General features: G+C 42.4%; 1 protein-coding gene across 1 annotated transcript in view; it reads right to left on the reverse strand.

Annotated features, from left to right (window-relative positions):
• The window catches only part of plcl1 (phospholipase C like 1), a 90,976-nt gene that overhangs the window by 31,816 nt on the left and 38,493 nt on the right, over positions 1 to 20,667 (reverse strand). Inside the window, exons 2-3 of the mRNA XM_056242137.1 lie at positions 17,099 to 17,722; positions 13,782 to 15,470 (exon numbers count right to left, since the gene is read on the reverse strand). Of these exons, the coding sequence (XP_056098112.1) occupies positions 13,782 to 15,470; positions 17,099 to 17,722 (2,313 nt within the window). The remainder of the gene's footprint in view (positions 1 to 13,781; positions 15,471 to 17,098; positions 17,723 to 20,667) is intronic.

A 20,667-nucleotide genomic window follows, 5' to 3' on the forward strand; every position in this document is an offset into this window, starting at 1 on the left:
TGACACAGACTACAGCGATGTCACAGACTACAGCGATGTTGACTACATACCAAAAATCAGCTCCGATGAATCGGATGGTAGTTCTTCTGGACATGACATGGTCAAAAGTGCTTTGATACATCCAACATCTCCCAACGAGGCAGGTAGTTCATCTGATCAATTTATGACCGCACCATCACCAAAAAAGATGAAATGCCAATCTAAAGAGACAAACACCTTGTCTGGTGAAAAGACTTTTATTCAGTCAATGCCATCACCAAAGCAGGAACGCAAGGCGTACAACAAGAAGCAGTATTGCCTTTATTGCTCTAAGCCATATTCAAAAATGGCAAGACACCTTGAATTTGTCCATCGCAACGAAGTGGGGGTTGTAAAGGCAATAGCATTTCCAAAACATTCCAAAGAAAGACAAGTCCAGTTAAACCTCCTTAGAAAAAGGGGCAACTTTGCCCACAACACAGATGTGGTGAGACAAGGACATGGGGAGATGATTGCCTGCTACCGTCCAAAAAATAGACAAAGAGCCAAAGAATTTATTCACTGCATTTACTGCCAAGGGCTTTACAACAAGCATAGCCTTTGGAAGCATATCAAAAACTGTCCCCTGAAACCTAAAGAGGATGATGCCCAGGGCAGGAAAAGAGTTCGATCTCTGTGTGCTTTAAACACACCAGTTGGCTTAGAAGTGAGCAAAGGTTTCAAGAAAATACTGTCCTTTATGAACTATGATGAAGTTTCGCGTGTAGTTCATACTGACAGATGCATCATGCAGCTGGGGGAGCACATGTTCAACAGGATGGGGTCTGATGTGACCAAACATGACTACATCAGACAGAAGATGAGAGAAGTAGGCAGACTTCTTCTTGAAGCAAGGAAGATTACCCCACTGAGAACAATGGTAGACTTCTTCATACCAGCAAACTTCAAACATGTCATAGCAGCTGTTAAAGTTTTATGTGGCTACAATGAAGAGAAAAACTCCTACCGCATTCCTTCTTTAGCTCTCAAACTTGGGCATTCTTTAAACAAGGTCTGTAGCATTGTTGAGAGCAATGCCATGATGTATGGAGATCATGATCGTGCTGAATGCGCCCGAGACTTCAGGAAAATACACCAGGCAAGGTGGAATGAGTACATTTCTGCTGGTGCTATAACTACATTGAAAGAAGCCCAGTGGAACACACCACAGATCATTCCTTTCACTCAGGATGTCAAAGTCCTGCACACACATCTTGAAAAGAAACACGATGGGCTCCTAAGTAAGCTCAGAACTTGCCCTTCTGCTGACAGCTACTCTGCTCTAGCCAAGGTCACACTGTCCCAGGTCATCCTGTTCAACCGAAGGAGAGAAGGTGAGGTATCCCGGATGCTTTTGTCAGCTTTTAAAAGTAGGGATTCTTCTGAGCTACACAAAGACATTGCCATCTGTCTGTCTGAGTTTGAGAGGAAGCTGTGTCTGCACTTCACAAGAGTTGAGATCCGGGGTAAACGAGGCAGAAAGGTTCCTGTGCTCCTCAAGCCTTCCATGGTTTCTGCCATGGAGCTGCTCGTTGAAACGCGGGAGCTTTGTGGTGTTCCAGCAGAGAATCCCTTTATGTTTGCCAGATGTGGAGCAATGTCAGCCTACAGAGGTGGAGAGTGCATCAACAAAGCTGCTTGCGAATGTGGCATAAAGAACCCTGAAGCACTGTCATCAACTAGGCTCAGGAAACACATAGCAACCATGTCTAAAATTCTTAACCTTGATGAGAATGAAGCAGACCAACTGGCTGATTTCCTTGGTCACGATATCAGAATCCACAGACAGTATTACCGGTTACCAGAGGGAACACTGCAGCTGGCAAAAATGAGTAAAGTCCTAATGGCCATGGAGAAAGGAACACTGTCTGACTACAAAGGAAAGAAACTTGATGACATTGAAATTGACCCAAATGGTATGAGTATATTTAGTCTGTGTGTATCTGTGCTGTACTTATTTGCAAAACACATCATGTCACAGATACTAAGTATAAGCAATATAGTGTTAATTTTATTGTCATTTAATTATTTAGAGCAACTTGAGGCCCAAGGTGATTCCATGTCAAGTGATGAGGAGGACTACAGTGACCTATCTCAGACAACAGCACCAGCAGAGACTGATCGACCTGTTCAACCTGTTCAATCTGATCAACCTGTTCAACCTGTTCAATCTGATCAATCTGTTTCACAGGTGGATCAATGTAAGAAAAATCTCTAAACTGCACAAACAACAATAATCAAATAAACATGAATTAGCTCCAAGCAGCAATATCCAGCCAAATTCAAATAATCAACACATGAGGACACAATCTTGATTTGGTCTTTACTCACCGATTTAGTTGTAATGAGAATTTACTTTTTAACTATTTCATAGGTTCTTCACACGCTCCAAAAAAGAAATGGGAGGACAGTGAGGTAAAAGCAGTAGAGAGACACATGATGAAGTTCATCAAGACATGCAAAGTTCCTGGTAAGCAAGACTGTGAAAGATGCATTCACGCAGAGCCAGAAGCTTTGAAGCAGCGAACATGGACTGGTGTGAAAAATTATGTGCGGAACAGGATCACGACTCTTAAAAGAAAGGGTGGTTTGTAGGGAGCCATCAACACTTCAACACTTTGCATATTATGCTCTTTTTGTAAGAAATTGAGCTTAATTAAAAGAAATGAGGATAAAGGTGTAGAAATATTCTGAGGATGGAATGAAACAGAATATAAAGTGAAAAGTTAGAGTATAAGAAAGCTAATGAAGAAGTAGAGGATAGTAATATAGTCTAATTTAATTTATTCAGTTTTCTTTGTTCAGTTGCAATGAAGTTGGATGGAATGTCATGTTAAACTTTTTGATATTTCTGTTATAGAGGGAGGAGAGAATGTAAAGATGATAAAGTGAAGAGTGATTAGCTGTGTTGGACATGGGCTGTGGCTGGATGTAACCGATCGGTGAGAGTTGCCGTGTGGAGGCGGGAGGAGCTGAAAACTGAGACGTGAGTTTGACTCTTTCTGCTTCCCGTAGTGACGCTTGCGCTGTGTTTGCATACTTTACCACAGCTGAAGTGGAATAAATGCATTATTTGCCAAATACACCGATATTTCAGAGACATTTTGATTCAATACATGTACTGCTTAATACAGCGTCTGTTTGTACAAGAATATAGTTCAACATAAGCCTAAATCCCAATGAAGTGGGGTCTACATTGTATCAGTTTTATTTTGATAACCATGACAATATAACATTGCGACTACATGAAAAGAGCTTTCACTGTTATAAAAAACAGATTTGTGCGGTGGATTCGGCAAATCGTGGATCAGTTGTGTCGTCATCAGAGCTTGTGAGTCGCTCTGGAGAAACTGCTCTGGCTGAGTCCTGCTCTCGAATCGCTCTCGCCGTACTCTGAGACCATACGTCACAGTCACGGGGCGTCGCTGTCTGAAGCCGTACACAAGCTCTAACCGTCATGCACTGCTCAAGTCAGCCGTCTGTGCAGCGCTGTCCAACAAGTTCAACAAGCATAAAGCTCTCCTCCCTCTTTACATCATCTTTATATTCTCCTCCCTCTTTACATCCCCTTTACATTCTCCTCCCTCTTTACATCTGTAAAGTAAAGGGGATGTAAAGAGAAGGAGTGAATGTAAAGAGGAGAGAATGTAAAGAGGATGTAAAGAGGGAGGAGAGAATGTAAAGAGGATGTAAAGAGGGAGGAGAGAATGTAAAGGGGATGTAAAGAGGGAGGAGAGAATGTAAAGAGGAGAGAATGTAAAGAGGATGTAAAGAGGGAGGAGAGAATGTAAAGGGGATGTAAAGAGGGAGGAGAGAATGTAAAGAGGAGAGAATGTAAAGAGGATGTAAAGAGGGAGGAGAGAATGTAAAGGGGATGTGAAGAGGGAGGAGAGAATGTAAAGGGGATGTAAAGAGGGAGGAGAGAATGTAAAGAGGATGTAAAGAGGGAGGAGAGAATGTAAAGGGGATGTAAAGAGGGAGGAGAGAATGTAAAGAGGAGAGAATGTAAAGAGGATGTAAAGAGGGAGGAGAGAATGTAAAGAGGGAGGAGAGAATGTAAAGGGGATGTAAAGAGGAGGAGTGAATGTAAAGAGAGAATGTAAAGAGGATGTAAAGAGGGAGGAGAGAATGTAAAGAGGATGTAAAGAGGGAGGAGAGAATGTAAAGAGGATGTAAAGAGGGAGGAGAGAATGTAAAGAGGATGTAAAGAGGGAGGAGAGAATGTAAAGAGGATGTAAAGAGGGAGGAGAGAATGTAAAGGGGATGTAAAGAGGGAGGAGAGAATGTAAAGAGGATGTAAAGAGGGAGGAGAGAATGTAAAGAGGATGTAAAGAGGGAGGAGAGAATGTAAAGGGGGTGTAAAGAGGAGGAGTGAATGTAAAGAGGAGAGAATGTAAAGAGGATGTAAAGAGGGAGGAGAGAATGTAAAGAGGAGAGAATGTAAAGAGGATGTAAAGAGGGAGGAGAGAATGTAAAGGGGATGTAAAGAGGGAGGAGAGAATGTAAAGAGGGAGGAGAGAATGTAAAGGGAATGTAAAGAGGGAGGAGATAATGTAAAGGATGTAAAGAGGGAGGAGAGAATGTAAAGGGAATGTAAAGAGGGAGGAGATAATGTAAAGGATGTAAAGAGGGAGGAGAGAATGTAAAGGGGATGTAAAGAGGGAGGAGAGAATGTAAAGAGGATGTAAAGAGGGAGGAGAGAATGTAAAGAGGATGTAAAGAGGGAGGAGAGAATGTAAAGGGGGTGTAAAGAGGGAGGAGAGAATGTAAAGAGGGAGGAGAGAATGTAAAGGGAATGTAAAGAGGGAGGAGATAATGTAAAGGATGTAAAGAGGGAGGAGAGAATGTAAAGAGGGAGGAGATAATGTAAAGGATGTAAAGAGGGAGGAGAGACTGTAAAGAGGGAGGAGAGAATGTAAAGGGGATGTAAAGAGGGAGGAGAGAATGTAAAGAGGGAGGAGAGAAGAGAATGTAAAGAGGGAGGAGAGAATGTAAAGGGGATGTAAAGAGGGAGGAGAGAATGTAAAGAGGGAGGAGAGAATGTAAAGGGGATGTAAAGAGGGAGGAGAGAATGTAAAGAGGGAGGAGAGAATGTAAAGAGGGAGGAGAGAATGTAAAGAGGGAGGAGAGAATGTAAAGGATGTAAAGAGGGAGGAGAGAATGTAAAGGATGTAAAGAGGGAGGAGAGAATGTAAAGGGGATGTAAAGAGGGAGGAGAGAATGTAAAGAGGGAGAAGAGAATGTAAAGAGGGAGGAGAGAATGTAAAGAGGGAGGAGATAATGTAAAGGATGTAAAGAGGGAGGAGAGAATGTAAAGGGGATGTAAAGAGGGAGGAGAGAATGTAAAGAGGGAGGAGAGATTGTAAAGAGGGAGGAGAGAATGTAAAGGATGTAAAGAGGGAGGAGAGAATGTAAAGAGGGAGGAGAGAATGTAAAGAGGATGTAAAGAGGGAGGAGAGAATGTAAAGAGGATGTAAAGAGGGAGGAGAGGATGTAAAGAGGGAGGAGAGAATGTAAAGAGGGAGAAGAGAATGTAAAGAGGGAGGAGAGAATGTAAAGGGGATGTAAAGAGGGAGGAGAGAATGTAAAGAGGGAGAAGAGGATGTAAAGAGGGATGAGAATGTAAAGGGGATGTAAAGAGGGAGGAGAGAATGTAAAGAGGGAGGAGAGAATGTAAAGAGGGAGGAGAGAATGTAAAGAGGGAGAAGAGAATGTAAAGCGGGAGGAGAGAATGTAAAGAGGGAGGAGATAATATAAAGAGGATGTAAAGAGGGAGGAGAGAATGTAAAGAGGGAGGAGAGAACGTAAAGAGGGAGGAGAGAATGTAAAGAGGATGTAAAGAGGGAGGAGAGAATGTAAAGAGGATGTAAAGAGGGAGGAGAGAATGTAAAGAGGGAGGAGAGAATGTAAAGAGGGAGAAGAGAATGTAAAGAGGGAGGAGAGAATGTAAAGGGGATATAAAGAGGGAGGAGAGAATGTAAAGAGGGAGGAGAGAATGTAAAGAGGGAGGAGAGAATGTAAAGAGGGAGGAGAGAGGGAGGAGAGAATGTAAAGAGGGAGGAGAGAATGTAAAGAGGGAGAAGAGAATGTAAAGAGGGAGGAGAGAATATAAAGAGGATGTAAAGAGGGAGGAGAGAATGTAAAGAGGGAGGAGAGAATGTAAAGAGGATGTAAAGAGGGAGGAGAGAATGAATGTAAAGAGGGAGGAGAGAATGTAAAGAGGGAGGAGAGAATGTAAAGAGGGAGAAGAGAATGTAAAGAGGGAGGAGAGAATATAAAGAGGATGTAAAGAGGGAGGAGAGAATGTAAAGAGGGAGGAGAGAATGTAAAGAGGATGTAAAGAGGGAGGAGAGAATGAATGTAAAGAGGGAGGAGAGAATGTAAAGAGGGAGGAGAGAATGTAAAGGGGATGAGAATGTAAAGGGGATGTAAAGAGGGAGGAGAGAATGTAAAGAGGGAGGAGAGAATGTAAAGAGGGAGGAGAGAATGTAAAGAGGGAGGAGAGAATGTAAAGAGGGAGAAGAGAATGTAAAGAGGGAGGAGAGAATGTAAAGAGGGAGGAGATAATATAAAGAGGATGTAAAAAGGGAGGAGAGAATTTAAAGAGGGAGGAGAGAATGTAAAGAGGATGTAAAGAGGGAGGAGAGAATGTAAAGGGGATGTGAAGAGGGAGGAGAGAATGTAAAGGGGATGTAAAGAGGGAGGAGAGAATGTAAAGGGGATGTAAAGAGGGAGGAGAATGTAAAGGGGATGTAAAGAGGGAGGAGAATATAAAGATGATGTAAAGAGGGAGGAGAGCTTTATGCTTGTTGAACTTGTTGGACAGCGCTGCACAGACGGCTGACTTGAGCAGTGCATGACGGTTAGAGCTTGTGTACGGCTTCAGACAGCGACGCCCCGTGACTGTGACGTATGGTCTCAGAGTACGGCGAGAGCGATTCGAGAGCAGGACTCAGCCAGAGCAGTTTCTCCAGAGCGACTCACGAGCTCTGATGACGACACAACTGATCCACGATTTGCCGAATCCACCGCACAAATCTGTTTTTTATAACAGTGAAAGCTCTTTTCATGTAGTCGCAATGTTATATTGTCATGGTTATCAAAATAAAACTGATACAATGTAGACCCCACTTCATTGGGATTTAGGCTTATGTTGAACTATATTCTTGTACAAACAGACGCTGTATTAAGCAGTACATGTATTGAATCAAAATGTCTCTGAAATATCGGTGTATTTGGCAAATAATGCATTTATTCCACTTCAGCTGTGGTAAAGTATGCAAACACAGCGCAAGCGTCACTACGGGAAGCAGAAAGAGTCAAACTCACGTCTCAGTTTTCAGCTCCTCCCGCCTCCACACGGCAACTCTCACCGATCGGTTACATCCAGCCACAGCCCATGTCCAACACAGCTAATGTAAAGGATGAAAGAGGGAGGAGTGAAGGTAAAGAGGGAGAAAATGGGGAGGAGTGAAGGTAAAGAGGATGGAAAAGAGGGAGGAGTGAAGGTAAACAGGTTGAAAAGAGGGAGGAGTAAAGGTAAAGAGGATGGAAAAGAGGGAGGATTGAAGGTAAAGCGGGAGAAAATGGGGGAGGAGTGAAGGTAAAGAGGATGGAAAAGAGGGAGGAGTGAAGGTAAAGAGGGAGAAAATGGGGGAGGAGTGAAGGTAAAGAGGATGGAAAAGAGGGAGGAGTGAAGGTAAAGAGGGAGAAAATGGGGGAGGAGTGAAGGTAAAGAGGATGGAAAAGAGGGAGGAGTGAAGGTAAAGAGGGAGAAAATGGGGAGGAGTGAAGGTAAAGAGGATGGAAAAGAGGGAGGAGTGAAGGTAAAGAGGTTGAAAAGAGGGAGGAGTGAAGGTAAAGAGGGAGGAGTGAAGGTAAAGGAGGAGGTAGAGATTTTGATGGGTGGATGGAGGAAATATCGAGGATGGTTGTGCACTGAGAATCATTCCCACCTCCAAGTTAATTGATTTTTCATTGTTCTTTTTTTTATTTTTTATGTTTTTGAATTTCTGTCATTAACTGCAATGTGTACTTTCAACACAATGTGTTCAAGACTGTTAATATTAAAGAGTCATTTAATTGGAGTGTGTGTCACTCGAGTCCCCAAAGAGTCATTTAATCGGAGTGTGTGTGTCTCTCAAGTCCCCAAAGAGTCATTTAATTGGAGTGTGTGTCTCTCAAGTCCCCAAAGAGTCATTTAATCGGAGTGTGTGTGTCTCTCAAGTCCCCAAAGAGTCATTTAATCGGAGTGTGTGTGTGTGTGTGTGTGTGTCTCTCAAGTCCCCAAAGAGTCATTTAATCGGAGTGTGTGTGTCTCTCAAGTCCCCAAAGAATCATTTAATCGGAGTGTGTGTGTGTGTCTCTCAAGTCCCCAAAAAATCATTTAATCGGAGTGTGTGTGTGTGTCTCTCAAGTCCCCAAAGAGTCATTTAATCGGAGTGTGTGTGTGTCTCTCAAGTCCCCAAAGAGTCATTTAATCGGAGTGTGTGTGTGTCTCTCAAGTCCCCAAAGAGTCATTTAATCGGAGTGTGTGTGTGTCTCTCAAGTCCCCAAAGAGTCATTTAATCGGAGTGTGTGTGTCTCTCAAGTCCCCAAAGAGTCATTTAATCGGAGTGTGTGTGTGTGTCTCTCAAGTCCCCAAAGAGTCATTTAATCGGAGTGTGTGTGTGTGTCTCAAGTCCCCAAAGAGTCATTTAATCGGAGTGTGTGTGTCTCTCAAGTCCCCAAAGAGTCATTTAATCGGAGTGTGTGTGTGTCTCTCAAGTCCCCAAAGAGTCATTTAATCGGAGTGTGTGTGTGTCTCTCAAGTCCCCAAAGAGTCATTTAATCGGAGTGTGTGTGTGTCTCTCAAGTCCCCAAAGAGTCATTTAATCGGAGTGTGTGTGTCTCTCAAGTCCCCAAAGAGTCATTTAATCGGAGTGTGTGTGTGTCTCTCAAGTCCCCAAAGAGTCATTTAATCGGAGTGTGTGTGTCTCTCAAGTCCCCAAAGAGTCATTTAATCGGAGTGTGTGTGTCTCTCAAGTCCCCAAAGAGTCATTTAATCGGAGTGTGTGTGTGTGTGTGTCTATCAAGTCCCCAAAGAGTCATTTAATCGGAGTGTGTGTGTGTCTATCAAGTCCCCAAAGAGTCATTTAATTGAAGTGTGTGTTTTTTTTGTTTGTTTTTTGGACAATTACTACACTTTACAGAAGAACATGACTAATGTGTTAAAGCCCCAGTGAGTAGCCAAAGACTCAAGATGTTTTTGTGATAATGATTATTTTGCAGTCGATGCTAAATTAACTAGAGGGATGCAGGCCGTGGTCTTAGAAAAACTATTTAGGCTATATATATAAATATTAGTTTGCGTGCCGTGTGCTCGGCTGCTTGCTGTGTTGTGATCGTAATTATACGATCACGCGAGAGAGAAAGTAGATGTGTGCAGTTTCAGCCGTCCTCCTCTGATTGTGATGTGATCGAAATAACAAACAAAACAGTTTTGTAAAATGATATATGAATCATTTTTATTTTATCATATATCATTTTACAAAACTTTTTTGTGCATGTGCTCCCGCACACACAATTTCAGTCACAACACGCAGTCAGAGGATGCGCTGAAACATCAGCTCGCGATGCTGTTCCCTTCATTCATAACTCGGACTGAGAAGGATAGGCTATATTTGTGTAAATAGTTGTGCAACTGCGCAAACTTTATGAAGTTTAATGTTTGGGTTCCAGGGGAATTTATGACTGTTTCACCTTTTCAACCTCATCAAAGTTTCGTAATTAGTAAGTTCTGTGCTTTTTCTCTTTTTTTTCTTGTGTGCTGACTGATGAGGGGCCGATGTGCCTTGGTGAAACGGTGTTTGTACATGTAGCTTATTTTTTTAATTATCGTGGCAAGCAATCATAAAATACAGCATATTGCACAAAAAAAAAGCAATTTACTGAGAAACGGACCTCGGGTTTGGGTCGGGCTCAGGCTTAAAATATAACCGTAATGTTCGGGTCAGGTTAAATGATTTCGGGTACGGGCCGGGTTTGGGCTTAAGTTTAAAGCCTGTGCTGACCTCTACTTCAGGCACATAACTTGTAAAATTTCAGCAATTATTAAATGACTTCTGTAGAGCTGTTTTACAGAGTTGAAATAGAATTGAGCTGAATAATGACACTATTGTCTTCAGTTCCATCTTTGGTTCTCTCTGATAGTCAATCAATCAAATACAGTCAAATGAATAATATTTCTGAATGTTAATTGTCATTCCCCAACTGAGCAGTGAAGGACACTTCATCTCAAGCTACAAATCAGACAAAAATGTTGGCTACCCATTTTCTGTGATCTTGACGAAATAAAAATAAAAATAAAAAACTGTTTACTCACTAAATATATACCATCTCAACAAAGTCCTGATATTATACCTTTACCAGAATCTGTGTATCACCATGGTCCTCAAAGTATGACTTAACCAGAGTCTGTGTATCACCATGGTCCTCAAAGTATGACTTGATCAGAGTTTGTGTTTAATGTCCCCAAAATGGACATAAAAAATACTGTCCCTAAAGTGAAGGCAAAATGTCAGGTCTTTAAGGAAGACTTTTATTAATAAAATCAAGTGATAAGTGTGATGACAGCTTCTCCAGAAGTGCAGTCATGTCTTTCTTTTGTCTCTAGACCCTTCAGAAAGGGGTGTCCCTAAAGGTAGGGTTCCCAGTCATACGTCCTCACATTGTGGTTAAGTAGGTATGTGTGTGTGTGTGTGTGTGTGTGTGTGTGTGTGTGTGTGTGTGTGTGTGTGTGTGGGTGTGTGTGTGTGTGTGTGTGTGTGTGTGTGTGTGTGTGTGTGTGTGTGTGTGTGTGTGTGTGTGTGTGTGTGTGTGTGTGTGTGTGTGTGTGTGTGTGTGTGTGTGTGTGTGTGCGTGCGCGCGCGCGCGTGTGTGTGTTTGTTAGTGGGACTCTGATAGGTGTACACCCTCCCATGACTTATAATTGTATGACGTCCTCGAGCTCCAAGCAACAAGAGACAAACGAATGCAAACAAGAGACACAATCCCCCAGGACAGAATAAGTGTGTGCGTGAGAGATATATTTGTGATTTCACTGGATCCCTCACAAAACCTCCTCTTCAAATAACCATATGGCACAGTCTTTGGTTTAAATCACAATAGCAGGGATTTAAATTTATAAGCACCAAGGGCAAGTTTCACCCACACTTTTTTTTTATCACTGTCTACTTACAGAACAGTAAAAGGTTTTTACTGAACATGGAAGTAAAAGATGGAGATACATACTGTAAGACTATTGTTGTTATCTTGTGAGTGTTTTATATTAACGTTGCTTTACGTTCTGTTAGCCAAAAAAGATAATAGATTATTCTTTTCGTAGAAATAAAGTTATTAATTATACTCTTCTAGTTTTTTTTGCAGTCTGTGAGTCTATTGTATCTTTAAGAGCAGTGGTGCAGAGCATTTAACAGGTTCGAACATGACAAACACAAACATTGTGCAGAGTAAACAGATGCAATAAATACAGAAATATGTATTCTCTTTCCCTGAACTTTCCTGTCAAAGTCTCTACAGTCCAATCTAATAAAGACAAAAAGCTAATAAATAATAATAACAAAAACTTATTTATATATTACATGTATTAAAGGATATCTTAATTTTAAAGCATCAAATGTCCTTAGCTTCAGCACGAAAGGCAAGGTTGGTATATGGAGATTTGTTCAAAAATCATATTTTTGTGACAATCAACATCAGAACATGTTTACATTTAACTCTGTCTTATAATGAGAACAGTTCTGGGCTGCGTTTCCTTAAAAGCATCGTATGCCTAAGTAGGTCGTAGAACCATTTCCACCAATGGTCTCTCTTCTATCAACTTAGCTCATGATGCTTTTAGGAAACGCAGCCCTGGTTTGTTGTGTGTGTGTGTGTGTGTGTGTGTGTGTGTGTGTGTGTGTATGTGTGTGTGTGTGTGTGTGTGTGTGTGTGTGTGTGTGTGTGTGTGTGTGTGTGTGTGTGTGTGTGTGGTGGAGGATTTTTAATGTGTCCAAAAAGGGACAAGAGACAAACAGAGCTGTCATGCCTGTGCACATTGCTTTTTTAAAGAAACTTGTGGATAACTAGCACAACTAATGGATTCTGGTTCAATGAAAAAAATCTATGAAAAAACACATGATGATAGCATGTTTATGGAGTGCTTGAATGTGTCTATACTTGTTGATATAAACTAGTACTCTTGACAAAAAAAATCTATGTAAACTATGTCAAATTTACGGATTAGGCTCAAGCAGTCTTGCTTCACACCCAGAGCTCTGAGCCTGAATGTTTGTGTCCACTTCTTTGCGCTGGATTTCCTAGGTAAAATAAACCCTCACCTGCGCCAAGAAGCTACCTTGATCTGCATCTTGTAATTAAAGCTGTCTAAATTTGGCAAGCAAGTGTAATTAGGCCCTGCTAAAAGAAAGGTCACATCATTGAAAAAGAATTATGCTGGAAGAAACTGGCACCCACTTATACAGCAGTGCAATGAGTTATCTCTAGACCATAGGTTTGAACTACAATCCAGGGCAGGAGCTTTTGTGTTAGCAGGCTATTAAGTTTTGATGGATATCTTCCCTAATTACCGATCTAGGAAGAGTTGTGTTAAGTTGCACACACTTGCATCATCCCTGTGCAACCATGAGGACAGACTGCATCCATTAACCCCGTTCTTGTTGTGGAAGACAGGTCAGTACTCAATACATTCAAGTTGTTCATGTATGTGACATTTCTGTTATAGTTGTTAGCTCAGGCTAATGCATGCTAAGAAATGAAAGCAAGTGCAGCAACCAGTGAGAGCTAACATTTAGTAAACTCACCACATACTATCAGGATATGTTTGTCTTAACTACATAGAGAGAAAATCTGATTGACATTATTTTTGAAAAACAAAACAAAAGCAGTGACAATAACATTTTTGTTACAGAAACAAAAGTCAGTGAGATTTTTACACGGCAGTAAAATATACCATGCATTGGAATCACCTTGTCAAATGCATCATTACAACCTGCTGAAGGAGGTCAGTGAGTACATATGTTATGTTATATGATGTGGCATAGCTGAGCTCAGTCGGAACTGTGTCAATTTCGCATGCAGTAGGTAATTAGTGAGACATGGCTCAGTTGCTGCCTCATTGACTGAATAATTCTGATTTCTGCCCTCAAGACTGATACACACAGAGAAGCTCACCTTTGCACGCCAGTGACCACACCACAGAACACAGGGTAAAAAACCCATTGGGCAAGGTATCATGTAATACATCCCATGTCTCAACTATCAATCTCTTTCTTCTGCAATCTTTTCACTAACCCAGACAAACATCAAACGACAGACCCCAAGTCCTTCATCTCGATCATATTCGTTTCAAAAACACGATTTCTGTAAAATGGGCGGTTATAAATAATTATCTCAGTAATAATTATATTATAATTGTTAAATAATTGTTTACATTGATTAGTCGTAGAAAATCTACTATGTTTTTCTTTCAGATGTATTGCCGGTCATTTGTTTTGTCTAGATATATTTATATATCTCAGAAGGTCATGGCTGCAGAGGATAAACAGCTGCTTCACAACCAATCTGAAAGTTAAATGTAACTGCCACTTGGGGGGAAAATGCAAAAATCTTATGCGACTCTCAGAGATAGTGAAAAGGCGGCTTTAGTTTTATAAAGTCTTTGGGGAAAGACACATGAAATAAATCTGATTAACATTCATGATGTGGTAGTCTTTCTCTCTCACCTGGAACTCGAATGTTTCGTCAAACAGTGGGTCATCCTGGTTCTGGGCAGCAGTGCGAGTTCTCTGCTCTGTGCAGTCTGAAGGCACACCATGCAGTTCCAGCACCACATATGGGTCGATGACCTCTCCTTTGGCACCAGAGCCTTGTGGTTTGGGTAGACTATGGGCACTAATGACCTTCACCCTGAGTGTTTGCGGTGGTACACCAGGCACACAGCCTTGCGACTGGGCACTGAAGTAGGAAACCTCCTCTCGCATGACTGCTGGACGAAGCACATACCCACACCCACCGTTCTGCATAAAACGGCCACGGGTCAGGTCTAGCATGGCACCTGGCGTCTGTTGGTTGAGCGCAACCAGTTGCACTCCTCCTTTCCAGTAGCCTTGTGGATTTGGGTTACTAGAGTCTAGCCTTACTGAACTTGGCCGCACACGGGTTAGATTGCGCTTGGTAAAGCTCACAAGCTCCTCTGGGCTCTCGCTAGCAAGCCGTCCAGCCTCCCCTTCCCCGAGAGAGCACAGGGTCCAGTAGGGTGGGTCAAGTGTCATAGGTGTACCTGGTGTAGAAGGAGTAGAAGGGGGAGAATGCTGCTGAGACTGCTGAGTATTCGCCCGGTGAGCATAAAAGTTGCGACTTCCAGAACGAGCAACGGCAACGAGATTGGACAATTCACGCCGCAAACGGAGGCGCCTTGGCTGTGGGGGTGGGGGGACAACAAGGACCACCCCTAGTTCCTCTTCCCCAGGGATAGTCATTCTTCGGCCAGCCAGAGGACCACCGCCACCAATCTCCTCATCGTCCTCAGATACCTCTCCTTCAGAACCTTCCTCTTCTGGGGGCAGCCTCTTTCCAACAAGAAGCACCTTACCCTTTAGCTGCTCTGGAGAGGGCAAAGTGGTTGCGCGACCTCCCAGACTGACAGGCAGAGATTCAGGGGTATAGAGCTTGGATCCAAAAACCTTTTTTAGGTGTTGTGCAAGAGTACATTGCTGGGAAGGTGAGCAACGCTGGCATAGATGCAGCAGCAGAGGATACTGGGAGGTGAGAAAAGCATATTTGTTGACTACTTCTAGGGCACTGCGCAGAGTAACAGAACCATGATGGTGGTGATGGTGGTGATGGTGATGATGTTTTCCATCTGTACCATAGTCTACACCCATTAGTGGCTCCCCTTCTGGCCCATCTGTAACCCCCAGCTCCAGACACCGACAGCCAGCCTGCAGGGCTCGAGTGAGCCCCCCAAGATCAGCCCGACCATGCACTTGGTCATCTAGCAGGTAGGAGCGGTAGGAGGCACTGATGAAATAATGAGACAGGGGCATCTTCATATCGTGGCACACATTCTGATGCTCAGGGTCTAACAACTGGCACTCAGTTGACTGTAGGTAGCGGGTGAATCCATCCAATCCCAGTAAACCTCGCTCACGTCCAGCTGCAGAGGGCTCAAAGCGGCGAATAAGCTCTAAGCAGCCCTCATTGGTGGCCAATGACAGACCTTGCTCCGTCTCCAGGAAAAGACGCAGGTCCTGAGCGTCAAGGCACTCTCTGTCTTTAGAGAGTTGCACTAGCAGGAAATAGACATCAGGTCGTGTACACAACTCGCAGTAGGCCTCCTGAAACTCTTCCAGCGTAACATGAGACGTTAGCTTCTCTTTGCTCCTCTGAATTTCCTTAAAGCGCAAACGCACCTGATAAAAAGAAAATAAAGAGAGAGAGGTATTAATGTATTTAAGTTTTAGATCATTTATGGATAACAATTTAAGCTAGTAACACAAATCCTGTTGTTTAAAAGTGTGATTAGGAAAGGATCAATTTCCAAACTATGACCATTGTGCAACTGCTCAAGGGGGGATGCTTTGCTTTGAATTTGAAAGTATATACTGAACTGAATGATAAATAAAATAACACAAGGACTGCTGTCAAGTGAGAGATGATCACTGATGACCAAGGCCTTGAGAGTTCTACAGTCTACTGTAATTTATCATCTGTTTATGTTGCAAGCCTGTCTCATCACTTTTTCAGGTTTTGTTACTCGAATAAGGAATGCTAGGGGTTAATTTCTTCCAATTAATGAGCAATCACAGTCCAAAACTATTACACAGACAAGAAGCACATCAAATAAGCAGCTCGCAGCATATAGTGATTTGAATCTTGAGAGACAAAATGTCACAAGTCAAATATATATTGTGTCCAGCATTTTTTAAGATTGGGACACGGCCAGAAGCAAAGCGAGTCATTCCTATTCAGCCCTGTTTGATTGCCCTTTTTGCCTTTACTTGTCTCTCTAGACACATGAAGCAGATGCCTCACACCCGCTGTCACAAAGACTTGGCCCTGTGGCTTCGGTCTGTCTTCCTCCTGTCCCCAGCTGTCCATTTCACATACAAACACACATATGAATCTACTGCCATATTCAAAACTCAACAATTGCTGTGCGCCTCAGCAGGGTTGACTAAGGGTGTACTCGCACTAGGCGATCTGAACCGTGCCCGAGGGCATTTGACCCCCAAAGTCTGGTTCGTTTGACTAGTGTGATCGCTCCTTACCGTGCCCAGGCGCGGTTCGCTTAACCATCCCTGGCCTGCTTGGAAGAGGTGGGCCAGAGCACGGTTTAGTTAGGCCCGGGTGCGGAACGCATATAGTGTGAGCGCTAACCACACCAGACCACGGAACAGCTGTGCGCCACTGTCATCATTAAGACAGCAAACATCTTCTATTACTACTTGGACAGTACACTTTTCAATTAATTTAATTAAATCAAGTATATTTAGGTTTATAACGGGTCTGGTTCTCACCTTATTGATGAACAGGAATTGTAGTTTGCGAATAAAGCTGCAAATTCCACCATCAATGTCAGCTGCCTCCATAATAATCTTTTTGATACGTGCAGCACAATTCAAGTGAAAATAGCTGCGCAGCATAAATAATGAATCTATTACGAGGTCTATTAGTGCCAGGGCGTGGTACAAGACAACCGTGCCTAGTGGGAGTACACCCTAAGAAATCAAGCTAAGTAGTAATACAGAGTGACGCTCTCAGCGCTCGTTTTTCTATCTCTCACTGCCATAGGACAGTACAGTTCAGTTCCACTTTATTTATCCTTAGAAAGGAAACCTTAGAAAGTCCATCACCTTAGAAAGTACTATGATTCTTATTTGATGGGTCCTACATAGAAACTGCTGCAGTATATGTATTTCTGATTGCTTTCAATTTGGGGAGTCACATATTCAGTATTGTTTGGATTTTTCTGAAACCCTTTAATCATGAAATGCATGATTTTGTGGTTGATAAACTGAACAATAAGGAAATGTGTTACCTTTGCCTCCTTAATTCCAGGACAGAGTTTACAGATGGTGGCCACTGCCGTATCTTCAGACACGATTTCGTGTCCATCCTCATCAACCAGAGCAAACTCTGCCGCCAACCAGTTCCGCCTCATCTTGCTTCCAATGCTGGACTCTCCCACCCCTCCATCCCCTCCACTCCCTCCTCCAATGGCACCAGGGTGAGACAACAGGTACCGCAACCCTGTCACCCAGATGTTGGCCACATCGGCAGAGAGAGCAACCAGGTCCAGAGACTGATACTCATCACCATGAATGATGGAGAAGGCTGCTTCTTCAGCCAGGTGATCTGATGGGCCGTTATGGAGAAAGGTCTCTGTGCTTTTCCCAGTGCGGACCTCCCGAATGGCGGAGATGTCAAGTCGGGCTCGGTCACCATCTTTCTTGGAGGGTTCCCAACGAAGGCAGGCCAGCTCAGGGTCCAAAGTGTAGAATCGCGAGTAGATGCGTGAGTTGGGACGCACCTTCTTTAGCTCGCAGCCACCCTGCATGAAGGCAAGGCAATCTGCAGCACTGCTCACCTTCTTTTCTGATGGAATACTGCTAAAGGAAACCGTTTTCTTCCTCCCACCACTGACCTTGGCCACTGAAGGGTCCTTGGGGGGAAAAAAAGAAAAACATTAAGCACCATGTGACCCACAAATGAAGAAAACTTCTATGTCATTCTACAAAGAGTTGTTCTAGTAAAGCATCTTAGCAACAAAGCAAGATGGAAATGATCTCATTCATCACAGAGAGCTTTGTGTTCAAGCATGTCTCTAGGTTTAAGTCCAAACAAATGTGGCATGTTTCAGCATGAAATGACTTTTTCACAAAACCACTGAGGCAAAAATTTGGACATTAATGGAGCTTCATGCCATCTAAGGGAAATGAACAGTGCTATGAACTATGGCCTTTTCAGAATAAACCAACCACATTCTACATTACATCACTGACTAGCAGCACTGGACTGTGTTATTGCCATTGTCAGATGCAAAAATATCCCTGTTTTTCCCCCTCTGTTATCCTAAACTTTGTATTTATTTTAAATCATTGCTAGCTTTGTATGTAACTTAGCTATATTTCAGTTTCCAAGTTACTTTTATGTAGCAAGCTTAAAATCTCTGCCTTCATAATGAAAAAAAAATGCAGTGCAAATATTCAAGTTTTAATGAATTCCCAAATACAATAATGTGGTAACATTGATTACCAATTATGACTATTAACATTTGAAAAACAGTTATTCGTTGTCAATAATCAGAGTGATGAAATGATAATGAAACTCATTTTAGAGTAGAAAACACCATAAGCTAAATTATGGTGGAACTGTCACCTTGCCTGACCTACTGAAAGGAAAGGAGATAAAAGGTGTATACTTGCTGGGGCTGTTGCTGGTTTAAAAAAAAAAAGTTTGCTTGCAGTACTGGCCTATTTATGTTCTAATACCTAAAATCGAATCCACAACAAAGGCTCCTGATGGAAACACATTATGTCATTGCAGTAGTTAAAATGTGTAATCTGGGATTTCCACCCAAAGCCATTTGGCACTAATCAGACTGGCTCTTAGATGCAGGGAGTATTCATGCAGAAGCTAATGAACTTCAGGCATACCAAATTTCAAAGATGGGCTTAATACAATTAAGACATGAATGGTCCCATTGGAATGTCTTCAGTTACTCTGTGTGTCATAACTATTCAAGTCAACCAGACACATACTTTTTATCTGGTGGACATTAAAATTGGCAGAAAAAAATTCAACCAAAGACTCAACCATATCTGTCTACTAGGGACCAGAATATCATGTAAACTTGAGAACTGAGCTCTTGTGACTTGGGCCAGTAAGCAACTACCTAGCAACCACCCCCAACACCCTAGCAACAAACTAGAAATGACTAGCAACATTCACCTAGAACACAATGACAATCACCCACAACACATGCCATGTCAGCAAGTTTATTGCACAAGGAAGAACGACTGACATTTTGCTTAGAAAATGTAAAAATGTAGTTAATAAAAATACAGTGTTAATTTAAAGGAATTTTCTTTATTGATCTTTCACAGGTGTTTTTCCTGTATTTTGAATTATGCATTTCATTCTGTTAGGTTTTAGGGTTGAAGAAAATGTCTGTAAACTTTTTTTTTTAAGTCTCTTAAATTTTCGTCCAGGACATAATTTTTCAACAGATTTTTTTTCTTACAGTGTAGTTTCACATTCACATACTACAATTTCTGCTTCTTTATTATCACAATTCATACTTTTTAAGTCAAAGATAAAACAAGCACCCCCAGAGCTTTAACAAACACCACAATTCTGGAGTTCTTCCGCTGAGAAAAACCTCCTTGACATTCAGACCAGAGAAGCAGAGAATCAGATAAGGTCAGAGAGTACAGTGTGCAGCCACTGAGCACTCTGACATGCTCATTTGTCTTAGTTTGTCTGTTTTTTATGCAGCTGGCAGACTCCATTCCTCAAAGCTGCCGTGCTTCTGGATCAGAACCTGCCTCACGAGCCGACAGCCTGCCGCTGTGAATCCAGGTCAGCAGGTGTTTGAGCAGACTGGGTGATAGCGGGACTGAAGCAATCGGGGTGAGCCAGGCAGTACAAGTCGCGCAGGTTAGCAGCCGTGACCACGCAAGGCTAAAATGCAACTTTAGTGGTTAGACTGCCAAGGGCACCATGAGAAAGAGGCAGAAATAAGCAGGTCGCTCATCTGTCCATCCATCCGTGCCACCTACCCATCAGGGTTCTCCAGGAAACTATGACAAGTCTGCAAAGCTTTTAATGTATCGTTCTAGCCTAAAAGGGCATGTATCAGACTTAATCCCCCTAAGCGCACTTCACTTTGCATTGTTTTTTTGAAACATAAATGTGTTTTGTTTTTTTGTCTTTTCCATCCTAAGAATGGAGAGTCTGCTGGTGAGGATGACAGTATGGAAAGGATTGTAAGTGAGTGAGTGTTAGAAGAAAAGCCGAGGAATATGAAAAAAAGGGTGAGGCACATAGCAAGGGTAGCAAAAAAAAGAGAGATGAAGGGAGGAGTGCAACAAAACACACAAAAACACTGCTGGGAAAACTAGGTAGTAGGTAAAATACCATGTTTCCTCAATATAAAAATTACACTGACATTTTAAGCAATTTCCCACCATTAGTCTGAGAGGTATAAGAGTATCAGATACAGCAAGGGGAGCTAGGAGATGAAGTGTGGTTATATTTAGATGTGCTCCCATCTCCACTTAATCAAGGAAAAGAGGAGGAGAATAGAGAAAGGGAGCACAGGCACTAGAAAAGAAGGAGATAATAATTGGAGGTTGGGTGGACAGAGAAACTGAGGACAGAGGAGAAAATGAAGAGTGGCAAGGGAAAAAATAATAGTACTAAAACGCGAACCCTTGGTCTAATCCTACAAGAGCTGACTGGTTTTAATAACAGTCACATCCCTGCCCTTTAAGGGACATTTTCAAGCTCATCAGTGATTTGGCAGCTAAAACCCACAATGACATCAGCCTTCACTACTACCGAGTCCTCACTGAACCTTTACAATGCTTCCTGAGGCTAAACTCT

The sequence above is a fragment of the Rhinichthys klamathensis genome, unplaced genomic scaffold, assembly GCF_029890125.1.
Source record: "Rhinichthys klamathensis goyatoka isolate OS25496 unplaced genomic scaffold, OSU_Roscu_1.1 h1tg000700l_1, whole genome shotgun sequence".
Lineage (NCBI taxonomy): Eukaryota > Metazoa > Chordata > Actinopteri > Cypriniformes > Leuciscidae > Rhinichthys > Rhinichthys klamathensis.